We start from the raw sequence: 22,409 nt of genomic DNA, 5'->3' as shown, positions 1-22,409 counted from the left end.
CAACAATTTCACTCACATCGCTTATTTCACTCACTACACTGACATGATCCTCCTCCTCACTGCCATTTTCATCTCTTTCTGGTATATAGTGTGATTCATCTTCACTGGAAACACCTTCACTCGAATCATTCTCACTATCTAAAATCACACCGATTTCAGATTCTGTCAGCTTCCTCTTAATCATTTTGAATGGACGGTTACTTGTAAGAGCCAGTTATTACTTGGGTACTGTTATAATAGGAACTAGCACATTGTCGCAACAGAACAGCCAACAGAATACCGCCGATATATTCAAGATGGACCAGACAATACTTGCGAATCCATTAGGCTCAGCCTGGGTGTCAGCGTAACAACGTGAAAATAAAGCGCATAATAATGAAAAATGACTAGTAAAACAATGAACGAAGCCATTATATTATAAAAACCTGCTATTCATGAGCATAAATAGAAGGAGAAGTTCCCGCAAAGAAAAGGAGGTAGTAAACAGTACAAAACATGACGAGGTGAATCTGAGAGCGTTCTAGTGTTAAATGATCTATTGCACCTGATGATGAACCAACACAAGCACTGTCGATCATCTTGAATGATGTTCCATCCTTACATCACGGAGGACGAAGTTCTCTTGGCTGTAAACTAGCTTGAAGTTCAAATATTAGACATAAATGACACCACCGCATAGAGGCGTGATGATACACCCTATTTGCACTGAAATCTCATTTTTTCAGAAAATGTTTGATTACATCCTTATTCCGGGGAGTTCTCCAATGTTTGACGCTGAAACATAGGTTATATCCGTCTCAGTATGTTCAGCAGCGCTTGTTATTTGTAACTAACCTGAGCATTGTTTCTTTCCTACAGGAGTGGTGAATCGTGGCGACTCGTTCCGACGTCGTCGTTCTCGCAGCAACAGCTTGGTGCCACCACTAGCCGCAACCGCAGCCGCTCAGGAGGAAGTAGAAGAACCAGAAGCTTCCCAACCATCGCCTTATTCTCAGCCTAGTTCTGCTGGTGCTGCTGAGCCACCACAAGATGTGACAACATACCGTGTTGCCATCATTGGCGCCCAAGGAGTGGGCAAGTCGGCTCTCATCAGTCAGTTCATGACGTCAGAATGCATTAACGCTTACGATCGACAAAGGGGTAAGTTAGCAATTCATATATTATTTGTCACTTTTACAGACAGAAGACATTAAATTATCTCTTCAATCCTTCCTTCTGCGAAGCGTGATGTAACAAAAACATGTTTACGACCTACGGTATCATATTTTACACAGACATGTAGATTGATGGTGGGTCCGACTCGTTGGCTGAATGGTCAGCGTACTGGCTTTCGGTTCAGAGGTTTCCGGGTTCGATTCCCGGCCGGGTCGGGGATTTTAATCACTTCTGGTTAATTCTTCTGGCTCGTGGACTGGGTGATGTGTCCGTCCCAACACTCTCTTCATCATATTCAGGCAACATACAACACCACCAACCACCACAGAAACACGCAATAGTGATTACATACCTCCATATAGCGTTGGCGTCGGGAAGGGCATCCGGCCATAAAACAGGGCCAAACCACATGTGCTGCGCAGTTCGTACCCGCGACCCCATAGGTGTGGGAGAAGCGGTAGGAAAAGAAGAAGACATCCAGATTGATGGTGGAGTGTCGACTTCGAGATCCCAAACTCGTGGGTCCAGAAGTAGACGGATTACTGCAGAAAGCCCATTGGGCACTCAATGTCTTAAGACAGTGATTTCCAACCGGTCAAGGAGTGATGTCAGAGCACAATTGCCGTCTTGGAGGAACAGCGAGAGTAAAGTGAAGACGTACAGTGAATTGGACGCGTGCGCGCTGTTTCGTCTGCAGAGTGATGGCTCAACTCCGACGACATTTCTTTCTCTTTGGGAAGATTAGCTCCTGTTTATATAGTTGGTGATAATAAGTTACAGCCATACGTTCAGTACACATTCGTCACACGTAGAAGAATAAAGTATATTATATGGACGTGGGTCCGGGAAAAGTTTCATTTCCACGTTAGAACTCATTTTCTACAACCCTACATAGTACATTAATTAAGGGAAACACACAAGAAAAATACGTACCAAAATACCACATGAAACTCTTGCTTACATGAAATGTTAAAAATGCCCTCCGTTAGCGTTGATACGTACATCAACCCGCCGTCGGATTGATCCCGGAATGAACTTATGTATCCCTGGAGTATTGCATGTTCATGTATCAATGCCAACGGAGGGCATTTTCAACAATGTATGTAAGAAACAGTTTCGTGTGGTATGTTGGTACGTTTTGGTCCTGTATGTTTCACATGAGTAATGTATTATATAGTTGCAGAAAATGCGTTCTAACTTGGAAATAAAGAGTTTCCTGAACCGTGTCTATATGACATACATTATTCTTCTACGAGTGAGAAAGGTTTCCTGGAAGTTTGGCCGTACCTTATTCTTACATCCTGTAGATACTCGAACTATTTCAAAATGTTTAGTGTGTTACACGCAAATTCAGTATGAACAGTTCACATTCGACATTTACGTTGTGTGTGACTCGATTTCTTAGCTTAGCCCAAACAGTGAGGGCTCATTTACGAACAGGTTCGAGAAGCCCCGGCAAACAAGTGGCAGGACAACTCAAGGTGATTCGAGAGGGTATCTTAAATAATTTTACCTCATATTTTCAAGTTATTTCTGTTTACCTTGTTAGTTTCAAGGAATTTGTAACGTTCTCATTTACATTGATTTATCCCTTCAGTGCGATTCATCAAGTTGACATGAATTTTATACGCACAGAACATGTTTAAGATGTACTTGAATTAATTATAATAGCATGCACCTCATACCTAATACATACAGTACATACATATATACCGTACCAAGAAGGCATTGGCCCCGGCACATCAGGTTATAAAATATTTAATAATGTAAGAACGGCTGAGTTGTGACATAAGGAACAGGTGTCCGGGGGAATGTTCTCGTCTCTACTGCTCTGTGTAAGTGTGAGGGAGACAGAAAGAGAGGGGAGCTAGGTCAAGGGACGTCAGCGCCACATGTATCTCACCTTCCCATAGAAACGTCCAGAAATGATTTTTATAACTTCTAAAAGACTCGACAGATAAAAACGGGACAAACACCAGCATGTAGCTCACATTTCAAATGTACAATGTTGAAAATTTGAGATCAATCCACCTAGTAGTTTAGAAAATATGACAGGTAGAAATTTGGAATGCATAACCACCCCTCTGTCGCTTGACCCAGTGAGCTCGTTCTCAGCAGAATATAAATAGGTCAACGACTCAAGGGTATAGTCAGTTGAAATCTACAACTCGATCATGGCTAGAAGTTATACTGCTCCGTCGCCCTTCACGAGAGATGAGTAAGTCATATTTTAAAACTTTGAATTTGTACGAGATCGTAGTAAGTGAAGTTTCAACCGCGTCGTGGACGTGTGAGATGTTATAAAGTTCTATCAAACCGAGTTTCGTCGTATAAGATTTATGAATTTCTTGAACAAGTGATCTTGTTATAGAGACTGTGCATTTAGGTAAAACTGAGAATACCAGTGTTTAATTTACCATTCGACAGTATTATGGACTTTGTTAATTCCTCAGATATTTGAACTCTGTCGTGATCATTTACAGTGACAAGTATAATAGGAAATTGTGCGTGATAAATCAAACCTTCAATTAATGATAATTTCATTAGTCTTGAGACGCATTTCTCGTATACAATTACGATTGTGAACTATTTGAAGTACTATTCCACTCAAATATTCAGTAATTAATAGGACTGAGTGTGGCTAATTTCACGTTCTTCCTTGAATATTCGATTAGTGCCATAAGAAAAGAACTGAATATTAAGGACATTTTATGGTGATATTATGAGAACTCATTCATAAAAGCCACTTGAGCAGTGAATATTAGGATTCAAGAGACTGTTCTAGAAGTGACCTTAATTGCATTTATTCGAGTATTTAACGGACTGTGATAGTTATTCTGATTCCGAAAATTCGACATAATCTGTGATTATTATGAACGGTGTTAGTGTCACATTTCATGTCTTATAAACTGTGTGGTGAAAGACTGTGCTTTCAGTTTAAGAAATGATATAATTTTGTTACTACAGTAACTCGACTCATAGTTCGAACTGTGACATAGACTGTGCTATTCCAAGTCACGTATTTAATGCTATAGTACAAAAGTACGAGTACAAACAGTGCATTCGGACTTATTTCAGTGTGAAATACAACTCATTAATGATAATTAATAGTCCTACAACTCGCTGTATAGTGCCAATTGAACTTTCCCATGTGTCAACATTTCTTTTAAAAACACCGGAAATCTTGGCGAAGTGTCGTAATATCACACGCCGTAGAACGGTATATACAACGTGGGATTATTCGTGGTGTCATCGAGGGACATTCGTTTTATCCAGCGAGGGATTAATCGTGGTATCTACGAGGGATTAAACGTGGTGTCGTCGTGGGATGGATCGTGGTACGCTGCTGGTGCTGAGTTCGACTTCAGGCTATTCGCTGCAGATGTTCCTGTCACCAAGCTGCAGAGCTGTACTTCATCCATTCTTATGAGCAGAACACAGGTGATTTAAGTGTATTTTACATTTTCTTAAGTGAGTAATTACACTGACATGAAATGGCGTATGGCTTTTAGTGCCGGGAGTGTCCGAGGACATGTTCGGCTCGCCAGGTGCAGGTCTTTTTGAATTGACACCCGTAGGCGACCTGCGCGTCGTGATGAGGATGAAATGGTGATGAAAACAACACATACACCCAGCCCCTGTGCCAGCGAAATTAACCAATGATGATTAAAATTCCCGACCCTGCCGGGAATCGAACCCGGGACCCCTGTGGCCAAAGGCCAGCACGCTAACCATTTAGCCATGGAGCCGGACAGTAATTACACTTAAACAATAACTGACCTTTTTGCATTCACTCACTGAACAGTGCTACGTTTATCAAACGAAAAGTGCTTCGTAATTTTAATCGTGTGAATTCTGCTCGTAGAAATTGTAGGATATCATTCAACAAGACTTCAAGTCATATTTCAATGAACTTTAGGTTTCTCTTCGAAGTTGTGTAAACTGAAATAATTCACAATAACTGGATGAACTGTAGGGATAACAAGTGCACAATTTAACAATCTTGTATATTTCTTTAGATGAACTGTAGGATTTCTCCAGCAAGTGATTGAAAATATTTTGAATTATAGGATTGCTAAAGCAAGTGTAAGTTAATACTAAGTTTAATAATTTTAGAAAGACTTTAGGTTTTTACCACAAGTGATGGATTTAATTTACAGTTAAAAAATTTTGGTAAATCAACAAGTGGTTGAATGAAGTTCTATGATCAGAGAGTTATTCTGAATTTGAGTTTATATGAGAGATCCTAGATGAACTTTAGGGTGTATTGAGATCTTTGGAAACTGGTATTTATTTTGAACATTATTAACATCGAGTGGATGTATAGGATTGTGACAACACATATATTTCATTTGCTTAATTGCATTCTGAAGAGATCAATTGGAAATTAAATTTTGATGAAGGAGAAGCAGGGTGATTTGCTTGAGATTATCAATAAATATTGTCAAAACTTTTAATTACCGTATCTTATTCGCCCTGCGAAATCATCCTTCTCTGTACCGACTCCAATCGCAACCGCACACAACCTGAGATCTTTCCCATGCTCTGGCCCCATAACCATTTCCCGGTACAATACATACATACATACATACATACATACATACATACATACATACATACATACATACATACATACACACATACATACATACATATACACATACATACATGGTCTATTACTCGCGCAACATTTAGTGATATTTGGTGTTGCGGGTTGAGGAGTAAGGAGGGAGCTCTCCCGGTTTCGATAATACTGCCAACTGAATGGAAATGAAATCTGAATTGAATCGATCATATGATCGATTGATATGAATTTTCTAAACCTTTATTATCTTAAACCAACAACACACACATTATATAACATTTATCGATGCGAATCTTCTTGTTCCTACCATAAATTCTATTGTTTGGCTTTGCTGTGTAAACAACAGCAGTACTAGTACGTAAAATGTACGCCAGATGTCTCACAGCGATGCATAAGCGATTCATAGTTTGTGTTTCAAAGGTTGCCGAAACGAATCTCGATTATAACCGAGGTCTACCGATTCAGCACTTGGGAGCCCCTGTATCACTAAAATTTGCGCGAATAATACATACATACATACATACATACATACATACATACATACATACATACATACATACATACATACATACATACATACATACATACATACATACATACATACATACATATATACATACATACATGCATACATACATATATACATACATACATACATACTGTGACCTTATCGGTCATGTACATATTTATTTATTAATTATTTGGCAGTGAAAAACCTTTGTAAAGCTCCCTCGTACTTGTTACAAAAAGTTGCATTAGGTTGCACATGCTTACACAACCTTTGTAACTTGCTAAACACCACTCCGTCTTAACTAAAAGGATACACAGATAGAGAGAGAGGGAAGAAAATCTCAAGCCAGAAAAATCGATAATGATACCGTCACCCGTTAAAAAAATGGCCGAACACAATGTTGCCAGCTCGCGAATCGCATTATCTTGATGGGATTTCGAGACATGCATAATATTTAATATGAGAAACCTCGGGATGTTATATGATTTAATTATAGACATCTGTCAAAATTCTAATTCTTTATAATATATTAACGTATGGAAGAATACGCAATCGTTGCATTATATAACGCGCTAAGCGTCCCTTGTACGCAGCACCCTCATGGAAGACATTGTTGGGGCATTATTTTGATAATTAATTTTGAATAAATGGCCGAACATTTCAGGTTCCGCACATAACCAGACTACTTAAGAATCTGAGTCACACGTTTGAGAGTATTACCGATGTCATACCACACGTGGAACTATTAATTAAAAAAAAGTAGTGGGGACTATCCATTGTCTCTTGCATGGAAGGGGGAAAGTTTATAAAAGGAACCGCGATGATGACAACCCATCCACTTTACGCGAAGGATCCAAAGCAGAACCACGGTTTGATGGTGTTCTGATCTATTCAGTGTTTCAGACTGTAAATGTACAGTTTATATCTTCGAGAATATTGTAATTGTCTACATACAACAGTATTTAAAAACAGGTTGAAATAATGTGATTGCAAGAACGGTATAATTGTAATTTTTTAAGTGATGCAACAAGTATTAATTTCATTATAGTGCTATTAATTGTATTGTGTGTGTTAAAGTGACGCAACAAGTCTTAATCTCATAAAACTGTTATAAGTGTAGAAGATAACCATTGGATTATGAACGTGCTCAGCGGGAGTAGCAACGGACATGAACCCGTGACCAACGTCAACACCATGGAAGCTTAGAAGATGAAGATGAGGGTCTTACCCGGGACCCGAACCTTGGATTGTTACGACATGATGATAAGTACTAAAATGAAATAATTTTTTTTATAAATGCGCGGTTATTCATTATGCAGATCACGTAAATTAGGTTAGACATGTAAATTGCATGTATTTCTTTTTAATTAGAAAGAGAACTTGTGAGTGGTCTTCATATTCATTTATGTTCATTTCATGGAATTTATAGTCTACTCCATGGGCTTAAATATATATATAATTAACGTAATGCATGTATTTGACGTGATGATAAAATATTAGTTAGTCAGAGTGCTTAGATTAGGTAAATTGTAATAGATAGTGGATTTGTTTTTGGCACTGAGCCGAGCCGTAATTTTGTATAATTTATTTACGTGATATCCAAGCTTATTATCATAATGCATGGTGATTATGCTTGTAAAAATGGATTATCGACTGTTAACATTAGGATAGCAAGGCACTCTTATTTTCATGTAATTCGCATGATGATATATTTGTAGACGGCTGTATTAATTATATGCGTAACTTGTGACATGCCTAGACATCGAACAGACGCCTCCCTATTGAGATTAGCGTTTTCCTTTAATGTCGAATAATTTCCCTTTCTGAATATGAGAATATCCTTATGGAGATGTTTAAAATCCATATTTGATTTTATTGATTTGATTTTAAAATGTAGGAAAAACCTAGGCTGTATTCTGTAATCGGATGGAATCGAAGCTGGTCATTCTGAGTTAAGGGATGTGAATATGAGACAATGAACAGTGGATTGATATTGTATTATATAATTGTGGCAGGACAGTGAATTTATAAGCCAGTGGAGCTTTGGAAATATGATATGAGAATATATAATGAAATAAGATTATTTAACAAATATGTGTTCCAAGGGAAACGATTTGCTTTCACCTTGAGATGTTGAAAGGATATTTCTGCCACACCGAGCCATTATTAGCCGGGCTTTGACGTCCAGAGATTTACGATGAGGGGAGAGTGAAAAGGGTTTGGCTCTTGTAAAGGGTTACCGTATGTTGTATTGTTCGAGCTATTCCGCTTAGAATGAAAGCTGTATGACACCGATTATTGTTTAAAGGGTTCTTTGACTTTTTCATGTATGATCTTATAATAATATTTAACTAACTGGAACGCCAGTATTTTCATTTGTTTGTTGACCATATGATTAATTAAGAAAGGCAGTTTTATTAGTCCCGTTTGTCGACGCCATCTTCGATATCATTGGTTCAAGTTCAGGGGCAACCATGGATTTTTGTTGTCACATTTTTTTTATATATACAGCCAATTGCATGTATATATTGTTATTGTTTATTTTCATATTGTGTACATATTTTCCTTTTTATACATTCTTATAGTCGTGTTTCACTCTTTATGTGGATGACAAATCGAGTTTTATTTTCGTAATTTTTGTCATTGGATCCATTGGGATGTGGGTTCGATTTCTGGACCCGACATCAGTCATTTTATTTTGATTAGGATTATATCGACTAGCATTCATTTATTCTTTGTTTATTTTTGTAATATAATTAATTTAGCTAGGTGACCACTTCAAGTTATCTTCAATTTAATTTGTTGTATAAATAATTGCTTCTTCTGATAGTGAAGAAAGTGATTAATGATAACCGTCGCATTTATAAGGATATTTCTGATTTTTTTTATTTGAAAAGTATGTTATACAAATTATGATGTAATATTTATCATCATGTCGGGAAGAAGATAGAAGTAAAGGAGAAATAAATTTTTTTTGACACTTTACAATTTGTATTTAGTCCATTGGACATTGCATATTCAACATTGATATACTATAAATATTCAGGATCAACCTTTAATTAATTTGATTTATCAAGGCTCAATAAATAGGTATTTAAACTTTTGTTTGCCTGTCATTTTGCCGAATAACATTGTATCCCAGGTTTCCTTCCGTTCATTTATGCCTTTAAGCTAGTTATGTGTTATTTTCTTTGATCTTCTGCCGCGAACGTACCATGGCCTTGGGAGGTCGGTGGTTTGATTCTTTGGAACGGAAGGGTGCAGTAGACCCTTGCACGGTCGGAAGAGCATTTGCTCACCCATCATTCTGAATTTTTTTTTTGTTCCTTCCTGATGAGGTGACATTTGACTCTAGACTAAAAAGGTCCCTTTCCATCAGGCGGTTTGGCGTATGGTGTTATATGGCGATATCCCGATTTTTTTGGGATTATCATGCAGTCATTTGGTTCTATGCGGCAAATGGCGCGGGGTGGAAAGGTAGCAATACATACATACATACATACATACATACATACATACATACATACATATGCCTCCTTCATTAAATTTTCCTTACGCCACTGTTCCGACATGATTTCGCGGCACGATCTGCTCTGCATTGCCTGGCTGCCTAACTATGAAGAACGAGAACAGGAGACAATGACGACGCAGGGTATTTAGTTGGAACGGACTGTCTTAACGGATTGACGTCCGGCTCCATGGCTAAATGGTTAGCGTGCTGGGCTTTGGTCACAGGGGTCCCGGGCTCGATTCCCGGTAGGGTCGGGAATTTTAATCTTTATTGGTTAATTTCGCTGGCACGGGGGGCAGGGTGTATGTGTCGTCCTCATCATCATTTCATCCTCATCACGACGTGCAGGTCACCTACGGGTGTCAGATCAAAAGACCTGCATCTGGCGAGCCGAACATGTCCTCGGACACTCCCGGCACTAAAAGCCATACGCCATTTCATTTTCAACGGATTGACATGCAGAGGGAGTCTGACACATTTAGCATTGTTTTCTAGAAATTAATAAAATCCTGAGCCATAAGTCACTGAACAGATTTCTGCTTTTTCTCTCTTGTGAACGGAAGGTCCAAATTGACGCGCAGGCAGCCTTCAAATCAAAATGTCTATGACACGGTTGTTGAAGTCATACGATTAATATTATTTATTAGTTGACTCTAATGTCTTCAACTTTCTTCAGTCTTGAGATGTCTTACGTGGTAAGAACAAGCCGGGTAGCCATGATCGATAAGACTTCAAGACTACAATGTATCCGTGGTTAGATGGTCGAGTGCCGTTGCTAGAAAAAGCTTCACCATCACAATCTTGGTCGGCAGGCTCTGTATCGAATATTTTCACCCCAGCCGACCTCTGAGGTACAATCGGTTAGTCACTGAATTTCTGTTCCCAGCATAGCATTTTCGATCATGGTATAAAGGTCAGTTGCTTTTCAGGGTGTTTTGCACCAACTCTGTGCCGTTGGCACGTCGAACAATTTCCGCAAGACAGGATTCTGATCCTTAGGCGTACCTCAAAATCTCTTAACAGCTGAAGTGATGTTAAGCAAAATGTATTCTTCTTCTTCTTATTATTATTAGAATTATTATTATTATTATTCAGATTGTATAGTTCAGGGAATAGAGCGCTTTCTTTCTGTGCCCAAGTAGGCTGTTTCGATTTGAAGCTGATCGGAGGCAACGACCAACTTGGAGAGTCGAAATGAGGGTAGGGAACAGAGCAATTAAGTCAAAATTACTCAAAAGCGATACATATATGCGTCCTGAAAATTCTACCTCTATCCTACAGATGTATTCACTACTGCGTGTTTCTCGAATAGTGTGTGTGTGTGTGTGTAGAGGTGTCTATATTGAGACAGCACAAACCCCTAGTCACCGAGCCAGAAGAATATTTCTCTGATATTGTGTGTGTAGAGGTGTATGTTGATATAGCACGAACACCTAATCACCGAGACAGAGGAATAACTTGAAGCAGCTAAAATTCCCAACCAGTCCCGGAATATAACCCGGAACCCTCTGAACCGAATACCCCGACGCTGACTATACAGCCATGGAGCCAAATCTTTAATTACGAACATTGAACTATTGAAATGTAATTAGCGTTTTCACATTCCGTTTGTGATTCGCCATGATTCCTAAAAGCATTTGAACACTGTACGTGATGGCTATAACATTCAAACGGTTGAGTAGAACTTGTGCGGGCCTCCTGTAATGCAGTACTGAGTTTTAGTATTACCGAGTTTTAACACGTCGACTGCAGCAGATTAACAAAGGAGAAACGAAAACAGGAGAAACCTGCTAAAGTTACAATGGAGGACATCTACAAGCAACTGAAAGAACTAAGAATTGAGCAAAAATACGTAGGGTACTCCCTGGAGGATTGTCACTGCAAACTAGACGACACAGAGTGCGGTGAATGACCAGAAGAGATCGCTGGTGGACCTGCTACAGGAAACTGACCTTCTCAAATCGGAAAACAACAAACTGAAACAGGAAGTGGATGACTTCAAGGGACGAGGGGAGGACATCAAGCAGTACTCCAGACTGAATTCCGTAGAAATCCATGGAGTTCCAGCAACACAAGGTGAAAGCACGGAGGAACCCCGCGGTATAGGGGACAACGCGTCCACCTGCCCCCCGGCGGCCCCAGGTTCGATTCCCGAACGGGCCAGGGGGTTTGAATTGTAATGATTAATATCCCTGGCTTGGGGACTGAGGGGACTGGGTGTTTGTGTCGTCCTTAATCTTCCTTTTTCTCACACACAATATTCCACACTACCGCCATTCCAATTACACGCAGGTTCGTACAATATGGTACCAGTAGGGGCAAAAGATCCACATAGCATTATCTTTTTTAAGCACGGAGGAGGTGGTCGGTAAAGTTATTGCCACCACTGGGGTAAATATCGATTCATCAATGATTGACATATGTCACAGACTTCCCTCATGAACATCTGTCAGACCAAGTTCTATATACACGCATGTTACTTATGGAGCCGCCATATTGCGACTAAGTCCGTACGTTCCCCACAGTACTTCTGTGTTGGTTGAAGGCAAGTTTCGGATTTAAAAATGGATTTTAAAAAAGCTGTTAAAATTAGTTTTTTTGCCCTTGTTTACATGTAATTAGCCTTGCCATAACCTACGAATAGTGAAATAATGGTAAAATTTACATATTTTGTCATCTATAAGCACTCGGTTTTCATATATTGTGAGCAGTTGCAATGGCATTAGAACAGACTATATGGCACAATTAGGTCGGTAGATACAGAGTGGGTCTCGGGACATAAGTGGCCACGGCTCGTCCGTGGTCCAACACCTCTGCACTCTGACCGGCCAAACGAGCAGAGGAGGGGTGGCCACGGCTCCACCGTGGCTCTACGCCTCTGCATTCGGTAGACGGGACAGGGCTTGACCTCACGGCTGGCCCCAACCGCCGGCTGTCCTGAGAATGGTTTTCCGTAGTTTTCCATTCTCCTGCACTAAGGCGAACGCCGGGCCGCCAAGCCCCTCACCTTCTCCGAGCATCTCTTTTTTTTTTTTGCTATTGGCTTTACGTCGCAACGGCACAGGTAGGTCTTATGGCGACGATGGGACAGGAAAGGGCTAGGACTGAGAAGGAAGCTGCCGTGGCCTTAATTAAGGTACAGCCCCAGCATTTGCCTGGTGTGAAAATGGCAAACCACGGAAAACCATCTTCAGGGCTGCCGACAGTGGGATTCGAACCTACTATCTCCCGAATACTGGATACTGCCCGCAGTTAAGCGACTGCAGCTATCGAGCTCGTTCCGAGCATCTCTTTCAGCGTAACAAATCTCCCGGCCTGAGAGACGTCGTTACCCTCTAAGAGGCCCGCCTCCCCTTTCGGGGGAGGAATGAAAACATTTTAGTAGCAGTAGTAGTAGTAGTAGTAGTAGTAGTAGTAGTGCAAAATTATCATAATCAATTTTTCAGCCAGTAGGCTTAATTTATGGTAATAAGCATGAACAAAGTAATGTAATGGTCAAAGAAGCGTGGACGGTTAAAATTAAATTATTACATATAGGCTAAGACCTAACACAACATTAGGCCCATTATAATAAATATTAAAGCCAACAATTTAGGCTACATTTCTAGTAACAGGAATAAACGCGTATTTTAGTAAACTGCGCTCGTAGCGTAACGGTTAATGTAATAAACTGCCGTCTTCGGGGTGCGAGTTAGATTCCCGGTACTGCCAGAAATTTAAGAATGGTATGTGGTCGAAATGGTGCATGCAGCTCACATCTATTGCGGATGTGCCTGAAAAAAAGAGCCGCTTCGCCACGGAATGACGACACAAGTTTACTGTTGTAATGTATTACATTTTATTACAATTCACTTTACGTCGCACCGGCACAGCACAGATAGTTCTTATAGCGACTATGGGAGAGAAAAGAGCTAGAAAAGGGAAGGAAACGACCGTGGTCTTAATTAAGATACATCCCCAGCTTTTGCCTTGTGTGAAAGTATGAAACCATGGAAAACCACCCTCAGGGCTGCCGACAGTGTGGTTCGAACCCACTATCTCCCGAATGTAAACTAATAACTACGTGACCCAAGACCCGCAGCCGCTTGCTCGGTGATATACATTTTATATAATAAACATAGTAATGTCTGTCTCTATGGTGTAGTGGTTTCTGTGATTAGCTGCCACCCCCGGAGGTCCGGGTTCGATTCCCGGCTCTGCCATGAAATTCGAAAAGTGGTACGAGGGCTGTAACGGGGTCTACTCAGCTTCGGGAGGTCAAATGAGTAGAGGTGGGTTCGGTTCCCACCTCATTCATCCTTTTACACACCACCCCCAGCCTTTAAGTTTGTTTCATCCCACCTACAAAATGCGTGTTTCTTTATTTTTAAGGGAGATTCCAAATACCAATTTCCACGTCTGTAACATTCAGTTTTGAGATATAAGTTTCTCCAGAAAAAGAATTCAATTTTTTTCACTTCATTTCACACACCCCACTTAAGTGATATTCCCATAAATAAACAGTAGCCGTTTCTTTAAATGGAGCTTACAAATACGAATATCACGACATCTTCAGTTTTTGTGATATATGTATCCTCGTAAAAGGAATTCAACTCCGTTTTCATTCCCCTACCAAGTTGATTCCCATCCCCCCCAAAAATGCGTTTTTATTTTTAAAGGGGACTCTAAATACCAGTTTTCACGTTTGTAACATCTTTAGATTTTTGGTATATATATATAGGGGCTGCATGGCCGATGCGGTAAAGGCGAGCTCGGTTCGCCCGGAAGAACGTGGGTTCGAATCCCCGTCAGGAAGTCGTAAAATTTAAGAAGCGAGATTTCCACTTCCGGAGGTGCATATGGCCCTGAGGTTCACTCAGCCTACACCAAAACTGAGTACCAGGTTAATTCCTGGGGGCCGGGCGTAAAGCTAACCACTCTACCCCAACACGTGCCGAGGTTAACAATGGTGGAAGCCTTTACCTTCCACTCCTCCAAGGGCCTTCATGGCCTGTACGGAGGTGACTTTGCTTTTGCTATATATATATATTCATTGTTCAATTCTTTCAACCCCCCCCCCCCCAGCCCCCGACCGTTAAGGCTTTTTCCGAAAACAAAAGAATGCGTGTTTCCTTATTTTTAAAGGAGATTCCAAATACCAGTTTTCACGTCTGCAACATGTTAAGTTTTTGAGATATACTGTAGGCATGCTAATTTTAAAAATTCAACCCTTTTTTAAGTTCCCCTTCAGTGGATTTTTCGGAAAAAATATTTTTGTTTCTTTTCTTTTACAGGGAATTCCAAATACCAGTTTTCAAATCTGTAATATGTTACCTGTCTGAGATAATTTGCATATATAGTCTTTTTAAACACTCACCCCGTTTGTCACTCCTGTTAACCCCTGTTCATCGGATTATCGAAAAGGACAAAAATACGTGTTTATTTATTTTCAAAGGAGATTCCAAATACCAACTTTCATGTCTCTAACATCTTCAGTTTTTGAGATATAAGTCTCCTCTTAAGAGGTGTTCAACCCCTTTTCCCCCCATTTTTCACCCCCCTTAAGGGGATTTTCCGAAAACAAATAAATACGTGTTTAGTTTTAAAGGAGATTCCAAATTCCAATTTTTACGTCTGTAAACTTTTAAGTTCTTGAGATACAGTTATCCTCATTTTAAAAATTCACACCTCTTCCCACCACATTAGCGCCGGAATATCCAAAAATCCTCCATTATTGAGCACCTACGCCCTAATATAAATGTATCCCCAAAATTTCATTTCTTTATGTCCAGTAGATTTGGCTCGGCGATGATGAATCAGTCAGTCAGTCAGTCAGTCAGTCAGTCAGTCAGTCAGTCAGTCAGTCAGTCAGTCAGTCAGTCAGTCAGGACATGTATTTTATCTCGTACATAGATTTAGACAGCAGTGGACTACAAAGTCTTACATTGAAATACAGAACACGAACAATACGATCAAGGTCAACAGTTTTACAGCGAATCGTATGTTCAGTTTACAATCTAAAATCCAACTTTCGAGGCTTCCAAAATATATTCGTCCTACAATTATGTATCTTAATGTTTATTTAGTTTATTGTTTACTGCCAGTTTCTGTTTATATTATTTTTTAAGATTTCCATTGGTGGGGGTCTAACCCCCAATAAACCCCCCTTGGCTACGCCTCTGAATCATGGTTCAACGTTTGCTCACTTCTGAACTACTGCTACTTCATAGGTTGATGTTCTTAAGTTACGTGACAAAAGCAGCGGAGAGAAAGTTAGTGCTTATGGCTAGCACAAAGTACACGTGGTGCACACAAGAGAGCATTCCAGTTCAGACATACGCAGGCAACTGGTCGAACCTGAAGAGATCACTAGAGATCGTTCAGCGCAGCATGAATTGCATTAAACGGAAGAAACGCGTCATGACCCGGCTCCTTGTCTGAATGGTCAGCGTTGAAGCCTTTGGTTCAGAGGGCCCAGGGTTCGACTTCTGGCCGAGTTGGAGATTTTAATCGCGTCTGCTTAGTTCCTCCGGCTCGGGGACTGGCTGTTTGTGTTCATCCCAAGACTCTCCTCGTCATATTCAGACAAAACACCACATTACCAACCACCAGAGAAACACGCAACAGTAATTACATCCCTCCACACAGGGTTGGCGTCAGGAAGGGCACCCGAACGTAAAACAGGACCAAACCCACAGTTCGTACCCACGACCCCACAACTGTGGGAAAAACCGTATAAGAAAAATAATGAGCCATGATGTGAGGCTGGTGGTATGTAAAACAAGTTGGACTGAATGCACAGTGTTACCATGAAGTATTCATTTGTCTACAAACCAAGTTTTCAACTTAAAAATAACATCGTAATATACTGTATAGTACGGTAATGTCTTTGCTGGCAGTGTTTACGGTGCTCTGTGCTTCCTGGTGTGGGCTAGAGCAAATGTGTTACATTCACTGACCTGTCTCAGCCTGGTCCTTAGCTTTCACAACAAGAAAATGTTGAGGTATGAGCGATGCCATATTTTCTGCAGCCAGTCCTTGTTATGACTAGCGCGAAAATGTCACTCATAGGGTCGGTTGGTGCATGGGTTTGAGTGGGCTTTGCAGATTTTATGTAATATCAACTTCTGGTTCGGTGACGAAAACAACGGGAAACTTCCTAGTATGCCTGTTCAGTAACGCCTAGACTAGATATTTTGAGGGTAAAGATAGCCTTCGGGCTGAATACTTAACAAAGTAATCCCATAGTTTATATTGTAAAGACGTCATAGTAGGCCTATTTCTGAAAAACTCAATTTTACGTCAATTTCCTTAGGTTAGTTAAAACAACTACAATAATATACGCAATTTCCGACCTCCAATATGTAGTCTATTCGTTCGTACATAGTAATGCGAATGATATTAATATAAAGCAGGTAAATCGAGTAAATAATTGAGGGAAATTATTTGCAGGCGATTTGCAACAGTAATAGAAGTTCAGTAAAACTAAGGAGAATACCGAAATGCTCCAAAAAATTGTCGTCCACCTGGTTTGACTTACGAGGAAAGCATTTGTGCTCGGTTGCTCCGAACTGCATGGAAATTGGCAGGTAAGCTTAAATATGGTCGCTGAAAATGGTGTAGGGTTCTTATCCGTGCAAATTACGCATTTAATCAAACGAATAACTTCACGCAGTTGCGGTTAGTAACGTTATACTATGGCACCCGGTCCCAATGTTGAAAATGATAAGAAAGAACCTTCAGAAATTTATACCATCAATGCAAGTGTAATACATAAACGGCCTAGTGAAATTTCAAGTGGAGACCTGAATTGTAAAACGTCGACATTGAGTTATTCAAAACTTCGAGCTAGAAACGTGATAAGACATGATACTTTACCACAAAAACAGTCCAGCTCCTGCTCAATACTATGTAAAATCTAACCGTGAAACTTCATCTGAATTCTAAACCATGCCATGTCCAAGGAATTAGCATGGTAAAATATTTTAAGTCAACATTGAATAAGTTCTTCAATGTATCTTGTTGCAAGGAAAAGGAGAAATCCAGCACCGGTATTTCGAAGTCAAAATAATAATAATAATAATAATAATAATAATAATAATAATAATAATAATAATAATAATAATAATAATAATAATAATGTTATTTGCTTTACGTCCCACTAACTACTTTTACAGCGAAGCCCTCAAGCCAACTAATGAGTTCAAACGGACTCTTTGAATGGACAAATGGAAGGAGAAGAAATATAATGTACTACTGCTTACATCATATGTCGGGAATTGGTGTTCAAAACCACCTAATTAACTTACTGTCTCTTGTCTATATTTTTTTAATAATATAAATTAAAAGGCCACGGTAGAACATAGAACTAAATAATATGTGGTGTACACTTTGTACGTTATCTCCTTCAGTATTATTTTATAGATCTGAAGATCCTTTCTTCTTTGCTAGGTTATAGGAAAATGGAAATGGCGTATGGCTTCTAGTGCCGGGAGTGTCCGAGGACATGTTCGGCTTGCCAGGTGCAGGTGTTTTGATTTGACGTCGTTAGGCGACCTGAACGCCGTGATGAGGATGAAATGATGATGACGACAACACTTATACTACACCCAGCCCCCGTGCCAGCGAAATTAACCAGTGATGGTTAAAATTTCCTACCCTACCGTGAATCGAACCCAGAACCCTCTGACCAAAGGCCAGCACGCTAACCAGTTAGCCATGGAGCCGGATAGGTTATAGGAAGATTTTCTTGAATCCACTCTCAGATAAAATGAAGTCAACAGAATGCTGTGGAAGTTAACTTGATTTGGACATTATTTTCTTCAATTCAATCACTTCTTTCCTTTTTTTGTGCTGGCTGTAAGGAGATTGATTTTATTTTACTCTCGTCTGAAAGCAAAGGCAAAGGACTTGGGGAGCACAAGTTAACTTATGTTTTGTACGTGCAGTATGGAATGACCATTATAAGGGTGGTGAAATTATAGGTCTTCAGACTCTGGCCGTACTTTTCTCCATGCATGTTCGCAAAGATCTATATGGCTGCAGGAAAAAGTAATTTCTCGCCAATAAAGTGAATCATCACATATTTTTCAACTATGTAACATTCCTCTAAGGATGCTCTTAGTGCTCTGTTAGAAACTGTAGCATGTAACAAATTGATATTTACTTTGAATTGTTGCTCGTGACGCTTAAAATGTCAGTAGGTTTACTCACATGCTCTGGATGTTTTGTCTGGAAGTGTCTTGTAAGTTTTACAGGTTTCAAACTATCGTTGTCTGAAATATCCAAGCAGTAAACATACTGTGGCCGTTTCTGGTTATTCCCAGGAATGTTAATAAAATCTAGTTTTAGATACTCGTCTTGATATTTCTACACTTTGTTTTTGTCGAATAATTAAACTGGGAAGTTGATCATACATCTAAATTCGCAACCTGGTCTTTATTCGGTATTTTCGTGGGAGAGCAGGGCCTCGACGGAGCACATTCATAGGATCGCTTTTTGCCACTGTAAATCAGCTACTTCTCCATGATAACGATACATTTACCACTAAAAGCGATTAACGATCTTTACTTAGAACACTCAGAAATCCATCTGTACAGCAGATATTCATAGTCCTTGCACTGACTAACAAAGAGTTTCAAGCTGAGAAAGAATAGTCTATTCTCGTAACGTAGCGAGGTAGTGGTGGTAACATTGTCAAGTGGCTTATTGTTTTTAAACTACAATGGCTGGAAGTTGGCGCCATGGATGGTAGGTTCGGACGTGAAAGGGCGCTGGGGTAATTGCTGTAGTCAAAGACGCATGACAGCGCCTAATCTCCGGACTCGTGCTGGCAGGGCCTAATTGCTATCCATTCTGGCAAATACAGTAGAGATAATACACGACAGTCTGCAAGACACCGAGGGACAGCGATTAGATCTCTGTCTAGCGGAGTGACCTGGAGTTACTGATTCTGTCATAAGAGCACGTGTATTTGTTTGTAAAGTTCTTGGGGTTATTTATGCGTTTGCAGTAAGTTAACATAAGTAAATAGTAGCGTGTGTCATTCCTTTATATCTCCTCTCAACATGAATGGAATGATATGTGCTGTGTTTGGTTGCAATAAACATGAAATGCAGAAGGATTCGCGGCCTTTCTTCGGTTTTCCTCGTGACAAGAAAATGTAAGTGAATAGTGCTGGCTTAAAATATAACAAGCTTATTTTGTTGCTTAGTGCAGCAGTCAACCTTCAATGCCGATGCGTTGTTTTAGGTGTGATCTGAGGGTTTTGAAATGTCAGAGAAGTGATTTGGATAAGGTGTACAAGAAAGAAGGGTCGTTACACTTGAACAAGAATTAAAAGATCTGTTCGAATCATTTCCAAGCCAGCGACTTTAAAATCCCTGACTATACCACCAAGGATGTGTTATATTTTTACTCGAATTGTACGTAAATATTCCTCAAAACGTAACTATCGACAACATTTTCATGCTTTTCTTTCTTTTATTCCTCTTCTCAGATTAAATCAACACAGAATCTCTCCAGAAATAAAACATCAAATGCTATCACCCCTTCCGAAGGGGTAGTCCTTCCAAGAGGAGAAGACTGGACTGTGCCGACCTGTTTATTGACAAGTGTCTTAATGTAATGATACAATGTTTTTTTTTTTAATGAGGGAATAGGCAAATCTAACCGTAAACATTCAGGCAGGAATGCTAAAGCAAAATAAAGTAATGCATAAATGAGAAATTAAGCCTTTCCACAGCAGTACATGTCATATCTTGAATGTGTGTACAATTTCAGTCTTTAAATAATGGCCTGTTAAATGATTCCTTCCATTTATCCACAATTGCTTTAGCAACTTTGAAGTTAATATCTTCATAACACTTTCTTTCTAGACGTAATTTATTTACTCATTTCCGTACATGAATTTTCACTGATATTTGAATTTAGCGCAAATGTCCAGGTCACGCCACTAGGAGCGCCATTTGCGAATTGTCTCCCATCTTAACAAGGCTAAATCCGGAAGTGTCGTGTATTGTCTATACTGTATTTGCTTCTGGTCAGAACTTGTGAAATTCTTTTTAAGGTGTGTTTCCGTAAAAGTATATATTAGCTCCGACCAGGAGACTATGACAAGCTCTTCTGAAACTATCCCTCATCACTGGTCAGTTGTGTTATATTGACATATCGTGATCACCGTATTCTATCTTCATGAACGAGGAGGCAATTATCGAATTGAGCAGGCCAGGCCAAACAGCGCTCCTGCCTTGAACACCGAGCGCATAGGTTAGCAGTCTGGCCGAGCGGTGGCAGCACAGTCGCCTTGCAAGTACGTCCGTGGAATAGGTAGAATAGGAAGTGTCAAGACTGATTTCGATTAATTTATTACACTTTCCTCGCTTTTGGTCGAGAATGTTCGCCATTACTTCCAGCTTCAGCTGACAGATTTGCAGTTCAACACCAGGTTCAAGGACATATTCTTTTTTTTGCTATTTGCTTTACGTCGCACCGACACAGATATATCTTAAGGCGACGATGGGATAGGAAAGGCCTATGAATTGGAAGGAAGTGGCCGTGGCCTTAATTAAGGTACAGCCCCGGCATTTGCCTGGTGTGAAAATGGGAAACCACGGAAAACCATCTTCAGGGCGCCAAACAGTGGGGCTCGAACCCACTATCTCCCGATGGATACTGGCCGCACTTAAGCGACTGCAGCTATCGAGCTCGGTAGGACATATTCGTTCAAACCTGAAAGTTATATAACATATTTCCTCAACAACAATATCCTCGACTTCACAGGCAAGCTGCTAAACTTCTTGTAACGTTCGGCCGTATCCGAGTAGTATGCGGGTCTAACAGACTCCAACCTGCATAACTCCATGTGGATGACTACACGAAGTTGTGACACTTGCACGGAGAGACACTTGCACGGAGATGAAATGTGTTGACATTTCCACAGAACGCCAAACATTCCAGGAAATTACTAAGCATGAGTACGTCAAACAGTGACACTTGCACGGAGGACAAAGGGGGGTTGGAATTCAGGAGCAGAGGAGGGAAAGGTACACCCGGTAAGACGATAGATAGATAGATAGATAGATAGATAGATAGATAGATAGATAGATAGATAGATAGATAGATAGATAGATAGATAGATAGATAGATAGCTTCAGAGTTCACTGCTACAGTTGATACCTGGTAACAACTAGTGTTCCGTATTGAACTGGTGATAATTGTTCTGCAGCTACGGAGTTCACTAAAACTACCAAGAGGACCCTTTGTTGATTTACAACGAACATCAGTACATTGTGAACTATACCAATAAGGATCAACTAACTTATTGGCGGCGGTGCGTAGATAGTGAAAGAAGAACAAGAAGAAAAAGTAATATAGTTTTAGGCAAGGCAAGTTGTGTTTGCATTCCGGATGAAGCGGCGAATGAAGTGAGAAAAAGTGTAGTAGGCCTGAGTACAAAAAATCTGCGAGGGAAACAGAGAGTATGATTTCAACAATTTATACCGAAGAAGTAGGCCAATCTCTTCAATCGAGGATATGAGAAGTACTGTACCTGTTTGTTAATACCGGACTATATGAAAATCGAGGCTCCGTGCAAGTGTCACTCCGTGCAAATGTCACCATCGTACTTCTGACTCACCAAGTACTGTTAAGTAGAGTGAGGGCTCCGT

At 40.1% G+C, this 22,409-nt stretch overlaps 1 protein-coding gene across 1 annotated transcript in view; it reads left to right on the top strand.

The window, feature by feature from the left end:
* Window positions 1-1,037: 1,037 nt before the first annotated feature.
* Window positions 1,038-22,409, top strand: part of Rgk3 (Rad, Gem/Kir family member 3) — a 188,910-nt gene continuing 167,538 nt past the window's right edge. The window contains exon 1 of the mRNA XM_067139459.2: window positions 1,038-1,140. Within this exon, the coding sequence (XP_066995560.1) occupies window positions 1,101-1,140 (40 nt within the window). The 5' untranslated portion in view covers window positions 1,038-1,100. The remainder of the gene's footprint in view (window positions 1,141-22,409) is intronic.

The sequence above is a fragment of the Anabrus simplex genome, chromosome 2, assembly GCF_040414725.1.
Source record: "Anabrus simplex isolate iqAnaSimp1 chromosome 2, ASM4041472v1, whole genome shotgun sequence".
Taxonomy (NCBI): Eukaryota; Metazoa; Arthropoda; class Insecta; order Orthoptera; family Tettigoniidae; genus Anabrus; species Anabrus simplex.
This window is presented reverse-complemented; position numbering and strand designations above follow the sequence as displayed.